The sequence below is a fragment of the Cryptomeria japonica genome, chromosome 6, assembly GCF_030272615.1.
Source record: "Cryptomeria japonica chromosome 6, Sugi_1.0, whole genome shotgun sequence".
Lineage (NCBI taxonomy): Eukaryota > Viridiplantae > Streptophyta > Pinopsida > Cupressales > Cupressaceae > Cryptomeria > Cryptomeria japonica.
Window position 1 is genome coordinate 117709090 of NC_081410.1, and position 18914 is coordinate 117728003.

An 18914-nucleotide genomic window follows, 5' to 3' on the forward strand; every position below is an offset into this window, starting at 1 on the left:
GGCGATGTGTGAAATGGTCACAACAGGTTCCATCATCTAATGTTAATGTTATTGAAAACCTTGATATTGATGATGACTAATATGGTGTTGATTAGTGAACTCATAACTGATTAGTGATTCCAGTTTTATCTTTTTGATATTGAAAACTGAATTTATATTAGTACGTTATGTTTCAAAATTTGAAATTTGTAATGGTTTTGTTTAGCATATGTATTGGTATATGACATTCTGATCTTAATTCTGTTTTTTAGCTATATATATGTATATATAATTTTATTTGTGTATGAATGTATCCAACCTCCCCCAAAAAATTCTGCCGTACCTGCATTTCGTACCTGTGTACCCGTACCCATACCCAATTTGGCAACCTAGGGCAAAACTTGAGTATTCATAGAGTAGCCTAGAATCATATTAAGGAGGGGTGTATTGGCAAACAATGATAACAACAATAGGCCCATGATTCATTCTATGGTTATATCCTTTTGACCTAGTTTCATAGAAAGGGAAGGACCACTTGTGCTGGAAGACTAAAATCTAGTGGCTGGTGATATTGCAATTTGTTGCATTTAATATAGCTCTATTGCACCAAATATTTAGGCAGAAATATCCCCTGCAAATCTCTATAGATGAGAAATCGACCAAGAAATGAAGGCCTATGAGAGATTAGCATAATAGGGATTTACAACATACATTGGAAAGCCACCTCTTCCTACTTTTGATGGATCAAAGAAGTGTCTAGCTTGTTCTTGGATCCAAAAGCTAGAAACATACTTGTCACGTAAACTCATGTTTGAATAAGCCATTAACTTTACCACCCTTCATTTGGAAGACATAGCTAATGAGAGGTGGTACCATGGGCTGCTCACCTAGGATCATAGATTCATCAACACCTATGATGAGTTCAACATAAGATTGATAAACCAAAAAGAATTTGAGGACTGTTTTAGGGAGTTGTCCTAGCTTAAATATTACAATTTTGTGGATAATTGTGGCGAAATTTCAAAAATTGTCGATGATGGTTATTGATGTCTCTGAAAGGATTCTTACTGTGCTTTTGATGGTGGGTCTATCTGAACTTGTCAAGGATTTGATGAAGGCTTCCAAACCATCTTCTTTACAAGAGACAATTAAGAGGGCTTCAACATTAAATACTTTAGTTCCTAAGTCTAGATTCCTGCCAAAAACTCCTCCAAGAAACCTTTTAAGAAAGGGATCACACAAGTGTCTAGCTTGTTCTTGGATCCAAAAGCTAGAAACGTACTTGTCACCTAAACCCATGTTTGAATAAGACATTAAGTTTTCCACCCTTCATTTGGAAGACATAGTTCATGGGTGGTGGTAACATGGGCTGCTCACCTAGGATCATAGCCTCATCAACATCTATGACGAGTTCAACAGAAGATTGATAAACCAAAAAGAAATTGAGGGCCGTTTTAGAGAGTTGGACCAGCTCAAATAGTAGAACTTTGTGGATAATTGTGGTGAAATTTCAAAAAATTGTCAATGATGGTTCTTGATGTCTAAAAGGAGTCTTACTGTGCTTTTGATGGAGGTCTATTTGAACATCTCAAGGATTTGGTGAAGGCTTTCAAACCACCTTCTTCACAAGAGGCAATTAAGAGGGCCCTGAAATTAAATAATTTAGTTCCTAAGTGTAGATTCCTGCCAAAACCTCCTCCAAAGAAACCTTTTAAGAAAGGGATCACACAATCAAAGAATTTGTCATCTAGAAAGGACAAAAAAACAAAGAATGAATTGAGACGAAAGAAGCCATGCTTCAGCTATAGAGAGCCATTGGAACAAGGAAATACATGTCTTGGTTATGGGCAAGTGCATTACATTGGAGTGGTTTCAGATGAAGAACGTGAAATTGAGGAGCTTGAATCTATAGAGGAGCCATATCCTAAAAGACTAAAAGAAGTAATTTTGGAGGCACTTTAGCCACTCTCTTCAATATTCTAGTACAACCCTTTTAGACTTTTAGTGTTGCATGGGCAAAGGGTCATGGTACTATTTGATAGTGGGACAATGCACAACTTTTTTTGTGAAGGATTGGTGGTCAAGAGAGGTCCATGGACAAAAGACTTTAGTGGATGGATGCACCATTCCTTACATGAAGAAGATTCCACAATTGAGAATAACCTTAGGACTGATCACTTCTATGTTGTTGGCATGGGAGATACTAATATGGTATTGAGAAATCAATTTTACATTCAGTTGAGGTGTTCACACAAATCTATTAGACCATGTAGCTGAAGTTCCATTTATATGGAAAAAAAGTAGTGCTCTATGCGACGGAAAATCAAACTCCCAAGGTTATTTACACAAAAAAAATGAAGAGAACTTTTTACTCAGGTCAGGATACACAAAAAATATCATGAAAATATGAATCCCAAAAGGTGCTGTTTATTTCTCGTTCTCAACTTGCTGTACTAGTCACAGAATCGATTCCACTGACATTGTGGCAAACATGTGATTGCCAGGGAGTTTGATAAAATTTTGCAGTAATTGTGAAATCAGTGTGATGAATTCTGTGGTTGCTGCAGTGAATGCATATTCACTGTCTGAGAAATAAAGAATTTGCACAAAGAGCAAAAACAATTAACTCTTTTGCATAAATCCATTTTTTGCCAAACCCCTGCTATTTCCTGATTACATTTTTCCTGATCTATGGATCAGTGTCAGGCCTTTATACACCCTAAGAAAGGGAAGGGAAACAAATTTTTATTCAGTTAATAAAGAAAGTCTACTGCTTTGTATATTTCATATCAAGCACTATAGACATTCAGACAGCAAAGGGTCAAGGCAAACTCAAGTTCTCAATTTTCAGCAAGTCCTGGTGACTCATATGACTTTAGTGTGTGGAGTATTTTAGTTAGTGTTTTATTGTGGTTTGGCAAAGTTAATAATTGATGATGTTATGATTGTGAATCCTAATCTTGAAGAGAGATCCAGGCTAGTCATTGTAAACTGCAAGAGGATATAAATACAAGTTCATAACCTCATTTTGGTGTTCATACACTGACTCAATTTCTTAGCTGCGTACTCTTTTTATAATGTGCTGGTTACATTGCTACAAGGGACAGTTGGGCCTCTCCATTATAAAATAGGATTCAAAAGGAAAAGTTGTGATTTTCATATAGCTACTGTTGTTTAATAACAAAAAATTCTTTTCAGGGGCCACATTCTTGTGAGCAGAGAAAAAGCATCAGTGAGTGCCAGACCCTTTTCCCTGCCATTGATTTTTCACTGGTAAGATATTAAGGTGAACATTTATAAAGGATTCTCAAATTTGATCTGTTTTATTCAAACCTCAAAAATGATTTCTTGTTTATGTATGATTTCTCTTTATTTTGCATTGACCATGGGTTGTGCTTGTTGTTGGCTCGATGATGTAGCATTCTTATTTGTTGCATGTTATTGTTAGTCATAACCATGAGATTTGAAATTGGGCTCTTCCTATATATAGGTAGAAACAGATGAGGATGTTTTGTGGAAGCCAAATACTAGAGAAAAAGAATATGATATTGCAGCTTGTGGAGTAGCATTTCTTAACTGGTCTGTATTGTTGAAATTTCCTGTCAAGATTTTCCCATGAATGTAATTGTATGACTTGGCATTATAGAAATTTAGGAGTAGCACACATGATAATATGCAGAGTATTTAGTTTTCCTTTGGCCTTGAGAGTCCTGACAACATTATGATTTGAGTATTGTATAATTGAGCCAAATTAGTTCAGATGGTATTCAAATTAGTTTTGAAAAGTTATTCACGTAGATGTATGTTAGAGTTTAAACAGATCTTTGAAGATAACCTTGCTTCCTTACAGGATATTGCACTACTACTCATAACATTTTACCATCTTTTGTATATTTATGACAAAATAAAATGTAGCCAAAATAGAAGTTTTCTGTCAAAACTGCCTTTAGAGTTTAGATGCACTGTCAGGTTACAGTTGTACCACTTAACACCTGACAATATCTTTCAACTTGCAAATTCCAAGGCATAAGTCTCAACTTTCACTCATTGAGATGCTAATAAACATAATTGTGTTTAATTATTTATAAGAACTTTGTTCAGGTATTGATCAATATACTAATGCAACAATGCATGACTTAATAGAATTGGTATCTAATTAATGTGTCACTCGAGGAAGCATCATCCATGGTTGGGATTCAGGGCCTGAACCTAGGGATAACATTTGTTTGGAAACCAAATATTGAGCTGCAACATTTTACAACTGTCTATACCAGCAAGCATCACACTTTTAGATTCATCTTGAAGCTCGAAGAGTATGAGATTTCTTTTCACTCTCTAGGTGTCTTTCATCCATTTTCTACATCATGTTGTACCCAATCTGAAACTTGATATGTTATAAGAAGCTTCTTTGCCATTACCAAGTGAGTTTGTTTGTCAAATGTCTAAGTCATAAAGTCATTGTTTTTACTATATTACAAATTGTGTTGTAGTCCAAGTCCAAAATTTGTATTTTGATAAAAACAAAATGTTATGTCAAAACTCAAAAAAATAAAAAATCAGCTACCTAATATTTGTAATTTGTTTGTCAATTTTAAACTTTGATTATTACTTTAAAAAATGATAATTTATTATCGAGTATTAATTAATAAATTTAGTTAAATGTATTATTATTAAATATTAATTTTTAATTTTTAGTTAATATAATTATTGTTGGTTTGTTTTAATTTAAAATTATCAACTATTAATTAATTTAAAAGTTACTAATTTATCACCTCATTAAGGGGTTTGTTTGGGTTGATCCGAGTAATCAAGGTTCCCGTGAAGTTGATTGGATGCCACCAGAACCAAGTTGGATCAAGGTTAACTTTGATGGTGCATCTAGAGGTAATCTGGGACCTTTGAGTGTAGGATGTGTGGCTAAGAATAGTCAAGGACATCGAGTGGCGACGGGGAGGCAACGTCTACCATCCGGGACTAACAATGAAGCTGAAGTGAAGGTAGGTTTGCTTGCCATTCAGCTGGTGATAAGCATTGGAGTTGAGAAGCTACATTTGGAAGGTGATTCCCAACTGATCATCAATGCCATTATTCGTGGAGGCTCTCAATGCTGGAAGGTGAATCGAGATATAGAAGACATCAAGTCGAAGATTTTCTCCTTCGAAGATTTTAAGATTTCTCATGTCTATCGAAGTGGCAACATGGAAGTGGACAAGTGCGTGAATGAAGCTTTGGTTTTACAAATTGGAGAAATAAGGATTGTCGCGCATTAATGCCCTTTTTGATTCAAATCGATGCAACTGTTGCATATGTCCATTGGGGAAGACGATAGGTGTGAGTTAATGGAGATGGTTGGCTTAGTTTTGGCGGTAGTATGGGGTAGCAGGGAGGATATCTTCCCATATCCTTTGTTTTCACAACACGACTCCTTGGGCAGGGTGACGGGAATGTCGGTTCATCTTGGAGGTTGCCGATTGGGAACACACTGGCATTTATGATGCCATGACACTCTATGCATTCTAACACCCTGGCTTGTATTATGTCATTAATACGAGGTTGGCTGCCTTGGCTTCCTCGTTAAGAATCCAATTGGTCTCGTTATCAAACAAAGTTTCATTTTGCTTTCTCAGAAAGGTGGTGTTTTGGTTGAGAAGGTGTGGGAGGGCTCAATGCGGCCATGTAACCAAAATTTTCGTTGCGAGCGTTGAGGCCAATGGTGGCCTTTTGGGGTGCCATCTCGGATGAACGTCTATCGAATGTTTTCCGATTTGAAGACTAGGACTTCCTTACTCGAGTGAAGATTGTGTTGGGAGAAGAATACATGCAAGCAGAGTATAAGTATTGTACGAATGTGGAGATTGCTTCTATGTTCATTGCGTGGTGTTTCGAACTTGTGGGGGTGGATAAAGTTCAATGGGTAGTCACAAACAGTGTGCGGGAGGATTGGAGGCGAGGGTTAGAGAGTTTTATCAGAATGGCTAGGGATGGCGAAGGGTTTGTGTGCCCGAATGGAGTATGGCTCCACTCTAATGAATATCGCCCACCATTGCGTCCATTCCTATTGTGGAGTGCCGATTGCGGCAAGGAAGTTCAGAGGGTCTCGACTCAGATTGGTATGCATGGTGTGCAAGAATTCATCCGCTCGTGGGAGAGGAGGGAGATATGCGGCGAATTGCAGAAATGGGACCCATTAAATGCAAAATTGACCAAGGAAGACTTTGGTTTGGGTTACTCCACGAGTAAGGAAGCGAGGGCATCCTGGAGGATCAAAAAAGCAACTGCGAAACCGGTCACAGTGGATTGGCTTTCCATCGGAAGTCTAGGATGATCAAGCTGACAATGCAGACCACTAGGAGGGCTCCAAAGGCGGGGGAGGAAAAGGCAAGGAGTTGATCATTGCTAGTGGGTCTTAGTTTGGTTTTTTGTAGATTTTTGTTTATCTATGTTAATTAGTCTCGGGGGGTTATATGGAAACTTTTTGTATGCATAGGAGGTTTTTTGTATATGGGGATCTTCTGTGGATATATGGACTATTCGGATTGCAGTAACTCTTTTGATATATGTAATCTTTTGAACTTCAATACAAATCATCAATTACCGATTAAAAAAAAGTTATTAAATTATTGCCAAATAAACTAAAATAAATAAATTTTCATGTTTAATTAAAAAATATTAATTTTAATTATTTAAAAATTAGTATTATTTAAAAAAAATCAAATTAAAATGAATTATTTTTAAATTATTAATTATTATTTCTCAAAAATTAAATTTGAAAAAAAACAACTTTTCTTTTGGTACCAAATATTATTAGTGCTTTTGCCTTTTCTTTTAAAAAGGCATCGACCTACTTTCATTAAGTGTGCCAATATTTCCTTTGGACACCCTTATGCATCGATTGTTTATTGCAAAGTTGCATGGACACGGATACCGTATCGGGTACGGATACGGCTATTTTTTAAGACCCCCAATATGGATACGGCTGGATACGTTTGGAAACGTCATTCATAAAAAACACATACACGTATTTAACACAATTTTCTAAGTTATTCGAGGAGATTTTCATTACTTCAAAAGCAATATAGACTCATAATTGCTATAAGTTGATTTGACATTTTACAATATGCAAATATAGTAGAGTTGCATTGGAAGATAACCCAAAAAATGGGTCACTGAAATAGATTCATTTCTCTTTCTCATTTGGTGTAGGTTTTGTTAATATCATTTTTTTTTCAAAAAATGCATGAATGAAGTTTAAAAAAATTAAATTTAGGAAGATTTATGTCAATTTTTTTAAAAAAATCACATCACATTAGTATCTAGCATGGTTGGAAATCAAGGTTTTTTGGGTATGCGTGGGTACAATATTCGACGTGTATCTGGGCTGTATCGGATACCTATCCATTTCAGAAATGGGCACGGATACGGGGATACGCGTTCCCAGGGAGGGACAAAGGAATTTCCGACAACTCTGGTTTATTGTCTTGAAAACAACGAGCCTATCAAAGTGTCTATTGTTTTTTATTTATAAAATATTAATTATTGATTAATTTTTAATTACGAATCAATAATTATTATTCTTATATAAATAAAAATTGATATGCAAAACTTAATAAAACAAAAGTAAAAAGTCTATAGAAAAGTCAATACTTATTTTCAAATAAATTAATTTTTGTTGTTAATGAGTAAATATATAGTGTGTCATTTGTTATTTTTAAAGGTCTCCAAGATTGATTCCAAGCATTGTGACAAAGATTTTTTAGTTGTTGTAATCAGGACTGAAGATTTTTAAAGTTTGCTATTCTCTATTTTTTATTATTTAGTGTGTATTCTTTTTTTTTTTGGTAGGTAAATAGCAGCTAAGGGGTTGCATCTGGTTGTATTAATATAAATGGAGTTTACATCATGGCTGAAAGTCATTAGAGCCCATAAAGAGGCATCGACTAAAACCAACTAACAAAATACCGCTCCTTGACCCACAAAACAAAAAAACCCCTTGCATGTCTCTCACTAGCATCATCTATGCATCATCCAACATTAGGGACCCCATAAACAAGGTTTGGTCTTGATTTACAAACACTACTAAGATTTTGCTTTGTTTTTAGCATGAGAGCGAAGAAGCATATTGAATGGGGTCTCATTTTCTTCCTTTTCAATTACACCATTGTCCAGTTTTCCTCAACACCCTTCAATGCTTTTGTAGGATCCACAACCTTGGGGGACATATCAAAAGAACACTTAGAGTACACTCCAACCTCCAAACTTGGGAAAGTAGCATCTATTGCCTTGAGGCTGTCCATTCAAATTGATGGGTACCCCACTTTGGCCCTTGGAGTGGCAACTTTCAGAGGAGTTAGCTGATCAACCCGCTCTTTTAAGGTTCCAGGGGGTCAACCTTGCACTTTGAAGGATCCTCTAAAGAACCAGCCTTCTTGTCCTTGCTAGTAGAAATAGTGTTCCTCTCTTGACATGAGCCTTTCTTCTCTACGAAATAGTGGCGGGAAGAGACATCCCTCCACCAAGTAGCCAGATTGTCCTTCTTTGTCTATAACATTGGGCAGCCATATGTCTAGTATTATAACATCTGCAACAACAAAAGGGAATGCCTTTATAGTTTACCATTTGGTTCCAACTTCAATACCATAGTCATAGGTACTATTTTCAGTCATATCAATATTATTGGTTTAAAGATTAGAGAAAAAATAAAAGCAGGAAATAACTTGGCAAGAAAGTTGGTTATTAGTGGATTGATCCAAGCAACTTACTGTCTAGTTACTTTTCAATTGTTGTAGCTGGTAATATCATGTGCTCAACACTATGAGTCTAGTACTAAGCACATCATGTCTTCAAAGAATTGGGTGATATGCAGTTTTGATGCAGATTGTCTTGAGTTGATGTTTGATGTGCAATCCGTTGATGTGTTTTTTAGGACACCTCGAACACAGAATAAAATACCAAAGTATTCTATTTCGTCTTGAACAAAGAAATCTTATATGCTAAATGATGTGATCAAATAAGGAAACCCCAAGGTTTACAATGCGAACAATCAATTTAATGCTTGGGATAGACTCAGCGTGTTTGATGTGATCTTGTCGGTAATCACAAAGGGACTTACACTTATGAACACAACTAGAATGTGGAATCTTACTTAACTTAGAAATAAAAGATAAAAGGTACGAAGGGTTAAGAAATATAATCTAATCCCTATAATGTAAGAAATGATTGTTGACTTGGTGCAATCAAACCAAACTTCTTTGCCATGAGGAAACAACTACACAAAGATGGTGCCATCTCCTAAGGATGAGCGAATGATTTTCAAATCACCTATGCACACCAATGTTATCAACAATAAGCATAGAGTAATTGAAGTTAAGATTTTAATCAAGTCTAGCCTAACCGAAGACTGCAATTTGCAATCAACAAACTCCAAGTGGTATGAACATTAGGCTTCACCATTCATCAACAATAAAATCTTCCATTCTTCTAACACATCTATACTATGAGAAGTAGAGATCATGCAACAAGTTGAAATAGCACACAAGATCCACCATATCTTCAATGAAAGTAGTATGTTTATTACAACAAGCCTTGAGAACAATCTCCTTTCCTCCTACTCTATTGCTACTAATTGTCTTCTATTCTCTAATTATTAACTATTAACCTTTACAAATGAGAGATTTGAGCCTTACATAGGGGCCTCATTACAATTCAAGTGCTCAGATTGATCTAAAATCAATGGCCAAGATTAATATAAGTAAACCCTAATTAGGGTTAGTTACAACCAATTGAATGACTAGACTTTGTTAAAAACTAGCCAATGGAAAATGAATACCTTCCTTGGCACAAAATGTGAGGAAAGAAAACAAATGGCAAAATTCCATGCCACATAATCCTTCAACAAACTTTCTTCTAGAATGATGTGTCCCTTATCCCTTTGTCTAATTACAAATTCAATGAACCTGGACACAACAAGATCAAGCTCCGCCATTGGTACACTTGGAATGATATCCAACTTATATTCAAAGATGTCCAAGTCATCAGCACACGTGGAAAATGTTCTTTCCCATACCATTTCTTGTTGTCAAAAGCTATCCACAAAGAACATGAACGAAGAAGCACCGTTCAAGTGATCTTTCACAATGGGACTTGTAACTTTGAAAAAGTTATTCTGCACTTTGTCTTTCAAACCTTCTACATTCATATCATCTTCTCTAATCATCTCTTGTCCAAGCATCTCTACAATTGCAACAAATATCTTATTTTGAATTCCTTTGATCACTTCTTCCAGTTGAACACAATCATCACCTATCTTCTTAAAGATTTCCTTATTTGCCATTAATGTACAATACCAATGGTTAAAATCATATATGTCCTTTTCTTCTATCACACTTCCATCTATCAAAGTTTGCTTGGGAGTTTCTTTCAACACGTTTGTTGACGTGTCTAAAGTCGTGCTCCGACTCTCTCCGATCAACACAAAATAGAATGTTGAGTATCCTATCCTCTCTTGAATAAGGAAATCCCTAATGCTGTTTTTGATGATCAAAGGGGACAACCTCAAGGTTCCAAATGTTAGGTCTTGACTGCAGGATAACTTAACGGTGACGAGTTTTGCTAGTAACACAAGGGGGCTTACGTTTACAACAAGTTGGCATGTGACTGACGATGTTGCAATTCTCAAGCTGGGAGATAAAGCAAAAGAGAAGGGTTTAGGGATCCTAAGTACAATGGTAGTGATGGCCGGTGCTGTGGGTAGACAAATTTCTATAAACCAATTCTTGGTTTGCCAAAGACACCCTCACAACTCAACAAGAACATTGCAAGCTCCAAGGGGATGAAGGATTTTCAGATTGGAGGTGCTCATTTAGGCACCCAATTCTAGCGCAGCCTAAGATGAATACCTCCAGTTGAACTAAGCACACTAGTAAGGTTCAAAGTAACCATACACGATGACCTACAATCAACAGGCCCTCGATGGCATGAACCTGAAATGCATCAAATACCCTCACACTTCGCCATTAACATCATTGAATTCTACTTAACTAGCTAAAAGGAAATCATGAAAGCAGGATAAAACAAAAATAACAAACACCATACTTCAATGTTCATATATTGATTCCAACTGCCATTACAACAATTTCTTACAGCAGTCTTGTTCTACTCTACTTCTAACTTGCTCGTTATCTAACTCTAAAAATCTGACTAATTTTAACAAATTCTAACTACCTAGAAACTCTAGAATCTAACCCTTTAAAAAAGAGAGGCCTTCTAAATAATTTTACAATTTGAATCAAGGGCCAAGATTGAAACCATCTGATGACCGCAGTCTGCCTTCTAGAAGCTTGGCAACATTAACCCATGCCTAGTAACTTTCAGTTGTCCTCCCAACCACCTTCTCAACCACTTCCTTAGCTACATACAATTGTTCCACATCAATTTGGTCAATCAAGTGGTTGAGGAATAAATGACTAGTGTCCCCTTGATTTAAATGCATTAAACGGGGCCCACAGGTAGTACTTTTACAATAAAGAAAAATTCAGTTTTTATAAATAAACTGATATTTTGGAATCCTTTGTTGTGTGATTTCTGAGTGTGTATACTTCTGCAACATTCTGAGTGTAGTCACTGGCCTTTAATCTCGAAACAACATTGCTTTGATAATTCTACGTTGTGGTTGTATCCTTCATTTGGTTGAATTGATGATCACCATGCTTGTGCTTCGGCTTCACTTTCCAGCTTGATCGCAATCACATCTTCAATATGCGCTTGAGGTTTCCTCCTGATTCCTTGCAACGACATCAATCTACAAAAGCAAATTCAAATAGAATCAATCACCTTGAAAAATTAACGTAATTTTGACAAATATTAAATGTTTTCAAGGCAACGCTGGGCTTTGAAAATGAAAAATGTTTGCTTTTAAAACAATTTGAATCCACTTTACTTCATTTAACCTTTATTGCTCCACAAACCCTTGATAAAATCCTTCACTTTACGCACAAATTGCACTTCTGAATGAAGCCCACACTTCGGCAATAATCTCAGTTGGTATCTCACAGCCTCAAAATTGCTCAAACACTGAAGAGTTTTCGTTCTGTAATGGTTGAAGATGCTTGATAATCTGCAAAAACCCTTGGTCTCTCACAAATCCCAAAGCACTTGATAAAAGACAAAGTCGAATAGTCATAACATAATGAGTTCGATTTGCCTTGAAGCCCTTTTAATACTTCTCTTCTCTGAATGGCTCTAGCCCAAAAGCAATTAAATAATATTTAAATGTTATTCTAATACTTCATGAACTTAGGAAAATAATATTAATCTTGGACGTACTTTTCCAATGAGTATTAATTACTCATGACCCTCAAAATGGCCCCACTTTATTATAAAGTCAATTTATAACTTTATAATATAACTTAAAAATTAGCATCATTAAAGGCCATTAAAATATTAATATCTCATTAAATGCTCATTATTTTGACGAGCCGTCTGAACCAGGGAGTCAACCACTGCATCCACTACGCATCTCACTGCCTTACTAAAAATAATAAGGGTCCCTCTCAATCATCCATTGAATTACTATAAATAGTAAGTGTGAGAAATCGAGTCAAATGAAGGCCAGTCTTGAACCAAACTGAATTTTGGAGAAGAGAACACTCTACCAACTGCCCACCGGGACCCTCTAACCCTTTGCTTTAGCCTATGAGGGCCAAAATAATAGGCTAAACCATCAAGATAGGAACGAGCTAAAAAGGGGACATTACAAACATCTTGCATAAACCACACATCCTTATGAAACTCCAGAAGTATATCTTCAAAGATTAGGGTCTCCTTAAGTGATTGATCTTCAAAACTTTCTTCTAGTGGTTGCTTAAATGTTGAAATTGATGGAAACAACACCTCAAATTGTCTTTCGCTCTCAAACTCCATTTGTTCACCTTTTAAGATGCTTGAAAGTTCTTCCTTTATTTATACTTCTTGTAGCAAGGATGAATATTCACCAAGGATGTCATTATCTTGAATAACATAGCACTCAATTCCTTGTTCTTTGAGTAGTGAGGCATCAAGTAGTTGTGTATCACGATGATTCTCTAAGTCACATATGCTTTCTGCTACATTCTCGCTCTCAATCTCTTGGTGATCCTCACAAGCATCCATGGTTTGTAAAATTTCATACCTTGATTTTCCCAAGCATTGATCTTCATTTGCTAGCATCTTGCTGGCTAGAACGTCTTCCATTGTTATCTCAGATTCCTTGGACGCAATGTTATTCTCAACTATGATGTCTTGACTACTTGTCTCATTCGTACTATCTTGCAAATTATCCAATAATGCTTTGGGAGGTTGAAGTTGATGATGAATCATTCCTCTTGCAAGAACTTGCTTATCTTGGAACAATGTTGACAATGACTCCCCTTGTACTTCCCCCATGAGATCTTTCAGTGCCCCCTTGAATAGCATGATGATGATGATGTCTTTGAGCGCCTCCTCAAATTGTTCTTTGAAGGCAGATCGGAAGTTTTGGAGGGCAGAGGTAATGTTGTACCTCACTTCATCTTAAAGAGAGAGGCTTGACTTGATCAGCTCCTGAACAACTACACATCTTACAAATTTGAAGCTAATAGCAAAGACTCAACAATTACCAACGGCTAATCTAAGACAACTAACCTAGAAAGCGAAAAAGTGGGGGTCCCCATTTGTAATGGGGCGATGTGTGAAAATGTCACAACTTGCTCCATCTTGGGGTGTGTTGATGTGTTTTTTGTACACATGTGAACATAGAATAAAATACCTAAAGGTACCTTATCCTCTCTTGAACAAAGTTCCCGACTGCTGAAGATCTCGCCGAAGGATCAATCGAGGCAACTCCAAGGTTCTTGTATGTAGGTTCTCTATGTGTGGATAAGCTCTTCGTGGTATGATGTGATTTTGCTGGAATCACAAGGGGACTTACATTTGACTGCCTGAGCGTTTGATTTGCTTTGGATATTGCTGGAACGTGAGATTTTTACTGGTCCTAGATTTTGAAAAAAAGGAAAAAGGAGAAGGATTGAAACGGGATCTATTTCTAATACTAAGAATGTAAGAGCAATGAATGACCTTTAATGAAATTCTAACTAAGTCTTGCTTTGACATCCCAGGACCATCTCCACAAGGTTAGTGCGATCTTCTGAGGAAAGCTTTATGATGTTCAGACCACCGCTACAAGCATGGACACCATCAGGCTGATGCATATCAATGAAGAAGCGACAATTGAAGTTAAGCTTAAGCTGAATGATTCCAGTTGACTACACAAGGCAAGTCTGCAATCAACAAACTGCTAGTAGTATGGATATACAAATTTCACCATCGATCATACACATTTCTTCCACTCATCTAATAACATGAAATCAAATTTGAGAAGTATAGAGACCATGCAAATTGTTGAATCGACCCATAGAATTCACCACTTCTTCAATGAAGTTTACAAGTCCTTTACAACAACATCTTGGCAACAATCTTTGCCTTCTCTTTCTATTCTACTCTAATTGCTATTCTATCAGCTGACTATTCACTATTTATAACTATTCCTCGATTATTAACTATTAACTATTCTCTATTAACCAACTATTAACCTTTTCCAAATGAGGAGCCAGGGCTTTATATAGAGAACCCTTTACAAACAAACGACTCTGATTGTCTTAGAATCAGTGGCTGGGATTACAAGATAGAAACCCTAATTAGGGTTTGTTACAATAAACTTCCTTAGCCAATTAGAAAATTGCATTCCAAGGGTGAGGACCAACAGGAAGAAGGGGTAGGTGCCTCGAAGTTTGTGTTGTCCCTGATGAGTCAGGTACATTGAATCTGGACATGCTGAGGTGGACCAATCTGACTGGAGGAGTGATGACTGGGATGCCTCCTTGTCTGACACTTGTAACTTGGTTGATGTTGAATTTGATGATGCTGAGAAGCTAACTTTAATTAACTCTTCTGAAACTATCTGCTTCTTCAACGGACCTAGGTACCGACCTTGGTTGATTCTCCTCTGTCTTTGATGTGTTTGATGAATGGAGTACCTCTCCTTGACTCCCATGTGTCTGATGAAGTTTCCTGATTGTCAAGTCATCCTTCTCTGGAAGTACACCTCCGCTTGGGAGCGCTGGCAAAGCCTTTCTTGGTCATCTTGTGATTCCTTAGTGTGGCGAAGTGAAGGGATTTGGAGATAGCTGGCAATTCCTTGAACACCTTGAGTCTTCCAATGCCTCAAAGCACCTTGAGTCTTCCCTTTTGCTTGTGGAACGTCCTTGACGATGATGGATTGGACGTGGTCGTCCTTGATGATGCTGGACTGGTTTTCTCCATCTACCAAATAAGCCAAAAGGTGATTAAGTACATATGACATATTCATTTCAACAAAGCATTTTCACCTTAAATCGTCAACAAGAAGACTTTAAAATAAAGTTCGTTCAAAATCCTTCCCAGGGACAGGCCTTATAAGAATTTTGCCTTGGACCCTTTGGAAGGGTCAGGAATGAATTTTGCTATTTTGCCCAATTTAGACCTCTTTTCAACATTATCTCACAACTAGCTCTTCGCTTGGCCCAAACAAGGTGAAAAATAGGAGTTTCAAAAGATTTCACCTTGGACCCTCTGGAAGGTTCAGGAGTGAATTTTGTATTCCAGGATAATTCTATCACTTGTTTACTCCAAAATTCCTCCCAAGGCAAACATATGATAGCTTTCCTTCCTCTAGAGCCTAGGGATCCATGCTTTGACCTTTATCATGAGCAAGTTAGGTGAAATTGAGGATTTAGGAGCAAATTTCTTGATCATGGCCAAAACACTCACTTCTTTCACTCACAACCCCCTCTAAGGCATGCTTGAGGCAATCTTTTAAGCCTAGTCACCCTCACCAATGATTTGACCTAACACAATTTTGAAGGAAAAAGGAGATTTTGTGAATTTCGCCCTGGACCCTTTGAAAGGGTTAGGAGTGAAATTCTTGTTTTTAGCATATTCCTTCATTCTTTCAACTCCAATTCACCTCCAAGACCAAGGAACAAGGTTTTAAGCCCAAACAAGGTAAAAAATAAGGTTAATAAAGAATTTCGCTATGGACCCTTTGGAAGGGTCAGGAGCGAAATTTCATTCTTGGACAAAAACCCTCACATTTCAATGCTTTCAATCACTTCCTTAGGCAAGAACATGTCCAAACTTTCACAATATGTCTTAGAAACTAAGATCTTGGTCTAAACAAGGAAGAAATGGGTGCCATCTAGGAATTTCGCTCTAGACCCTTTGGAAGGATTAGGAGCGAGATTTCCAATTTAGGTTGATTTCACATTCCATTGTCTCAATTCTCCTTCAAACTTGATTTATTCCAGACTTTATCACTCACCAATTTGACCTAACTTAGACCTTCAAAGATGATATTCACTCACCAAGCTTTATTGACCTCCTGAAACTCAAACAAGACACAATTAGCAACAAGAGCAAAACTTTGTCCTAAGGAAGACTTTCAAAGATGACCCTAACCTGGAGCACCTGCTGACTCCCCCTGGCTCAAACAGAGCCTGCCATCCTAGTGATCCCTCTGGCAACACTCAGAATGCAAAGGCTAACAGACAAAACCCTAAAAAACCAAGAAAAACAAACCCAGAAAGCAAAAAAAATAGGGGTCCCCACTTGCAATGGGGCGATGTGTGAATACGTCACAATAGGGTGGTATACTTAATGGCGGGTATGTCGGGTCTTCACCTCTCATGAACTAAAAAGGCTGATCGGCTTTCTCGTTTTGCAACCCCTTTCTCTAAATTTCAAATATATTATTAAATGAATCCTTTATCATATATATTAAATGGAATTATGTAGATTACTTGCAAAGATAATTAAGTGCTGCCAACATTAATATAGCATGGACATTGACTATGCCTATAATTCTTTCATATTCATAGATTTATCTTTGATCTGATTGCTACTATAATATAATTATTTTCTGCTCTTAATTCATTTCTTACTTATCTTCTTGATCATTCCATGTTGATCCTTCCTGGATGCCTTCAAATGATGTTTCCTTCACTTTATACCCTCATGGTAAAAGGGTTATACCCTTTGGTTATGACAAGATACACTTGTTTTGGCAATTGCTGTCCTTTCACTTTCCAATTGCTACCCTTTCATGATTGCAGCTATTAAGGAAAGATAAAAGATATTTAATATTAGTCAAGGGGAATAGCTGACCAGCAATTATTTGTATATTTTACTATTCATATTCCTTGGGTCTGCCTCTCCTAGGATTCGCCATCTTGTAATTATTTATTTGACTTAGTTGGTCGTTTCTGAATTTGCTACTTAGGAATTATTTAACATTTACCCTAGTCAGCCTCCTATATTATTGTTGCCTCAGTTTGATGTTAATAGAAGCTGCGATTTGATCTCAGACAAGGATATGACAATCCTCTATTCTCCATCCTTCTTGGCTGCTAGTATTGCAGGTACTAAACATGGACTCAAAATTTCTTTGATATGCCCCTTAACAATTTGTAAACTTGTCTATTCAGCTTGCCATTTTTTGTAAGAGTCATTCTATGAGTTGCCTTGTTAGGAAAAGTAACTCTTGGTTTCAAGTCCATTTTATGACTTATGCTTCTCATTGGCGGCGAACCTTCAAGTACCTTGTTTGAAACGATATCTTGAAATTCATCCAACAGATTAGAAATATCTACATATACATATTTTCAAGGTAAAGCCCATATGTTTGTGCTTCATTCCATCCAAAAGATTTCTACCATTTACTAAACAAATTGTAGCATTGCTACATACCTTTTCTTCTTCTTCTTCTCTTACAAATTTTAAGTTATGTCTCACTCCCTCTTTTGTCAAAGAGTGGGTGTTAGCATGGTGATCATGGATTTCACACCTATCGTACTATCACAACCTTCCCAATAGCAAGTGACATACATCCATTGGCATAATGTCACTTAACACTTCGTCATGATGATCTTTAATCTTTAACTTTATCAAACACTATTCATTAAGCTAAGGCTTATGGTCTTTTTATAACTAAGCAATCCTATATTGACGTGGATGCTGTATTCTTATCAAATTCAACTTTGTAACCATTCTTCAGAAAATAGATTATTTGTACTTCTATCAATGATTACACTAAAACATTTACCTCATGACTTATACTTTGTTCAGAACAATCTCTTTCTTTGGGCTGGTTCTCTTTGTCATTCTTTCTTCAACATGGCTACAAGAGTTTCTCCTCTTTCAACTTCTTTTGAAAGTTTGGATCTAGTCTCTTCATCTACATCAGCAACTCTAGCATTACCCCATGATCTTTTTTGTTTATTCCTTCTTGATTTTCTTCGTAGTCATATGCTCTATGCCCTCCTTTATCACATCTAAAGAAGTCCCTCTAAATCCTACTCTTGCAAATATCCGTTTTGCTTTGGTACATTGTAATTATCTCCTCCTTGGTGCCATTTTATGTTTATTATTTTACTAGTATCATGTTTTAAGAGTTAAGTAGAACATACATCAAAAATTCTAAATTGAGGAGTTAAATGTCCTTTCAAGGAGACCTTAACATTTTCTCATGAGATGTCCAACTCAAATTGGCTTAAGACCTTGAATGGTTGAGTAGAAGATCATTAGGTTTTTACCACCTAAATTGGAGTGTTTCACAATTCAAACTAGTGTTCCATGGAGTCTCAGAATAAGTGAGAGGTAGAAACAAATAGATGGATTTTTAGGTAGACAAAATTTGTCGATGGGAAGGGATGGCCTATTTAACATAATATATAATGTTTGAAAAATTAATTATTAAAAATTGTAAAATACATTGTAATTTTTTATTTATGTAAAATTAATTGACACTCAATAGAAGAAAATACCAAATTATTTCAAAATGGTTTATTGTAGTAGTATTACTCAAAATTTGTATTGATTTGACAAATCAA

At 36.5% G+C, this 18914-nt stretch overlaps 1 protein-coding gene across 7 annotated transcripts in view; it reads left to right on the top strand.

Annotated features, from left to right (window-relative positions):
- LOC131074816 (phosphoglycerate mutase-like protein 1) overlaps nucleotides 1–18914 on the top strand; it is an 84741-nt gene that overhangs the window by 32317 nt on the left and 33510 nt on the right. For all 7 annotated transcript variants that reach the window (XR_009113124.2, XM_058011507.2, XM_058011509.2 and 4 more), the window contains exons 6-7: nucleotides 3178–3252; nucleotides 3470–3558. Coding sequence is in view for 6 of the 7 variants with exons in the window: in XM_058011507.2 (XP_057867490.2) it covers nucleotides 3178–3252; nucleotides 3470–3558 (164 nt within the window). In the remaining variant the exon portion in view is untranslated. The remainder of the gene's footprint in view (nucleotides 1–3177; nucleotides 3253–3469; nucleotides 3559–18914) is intronic.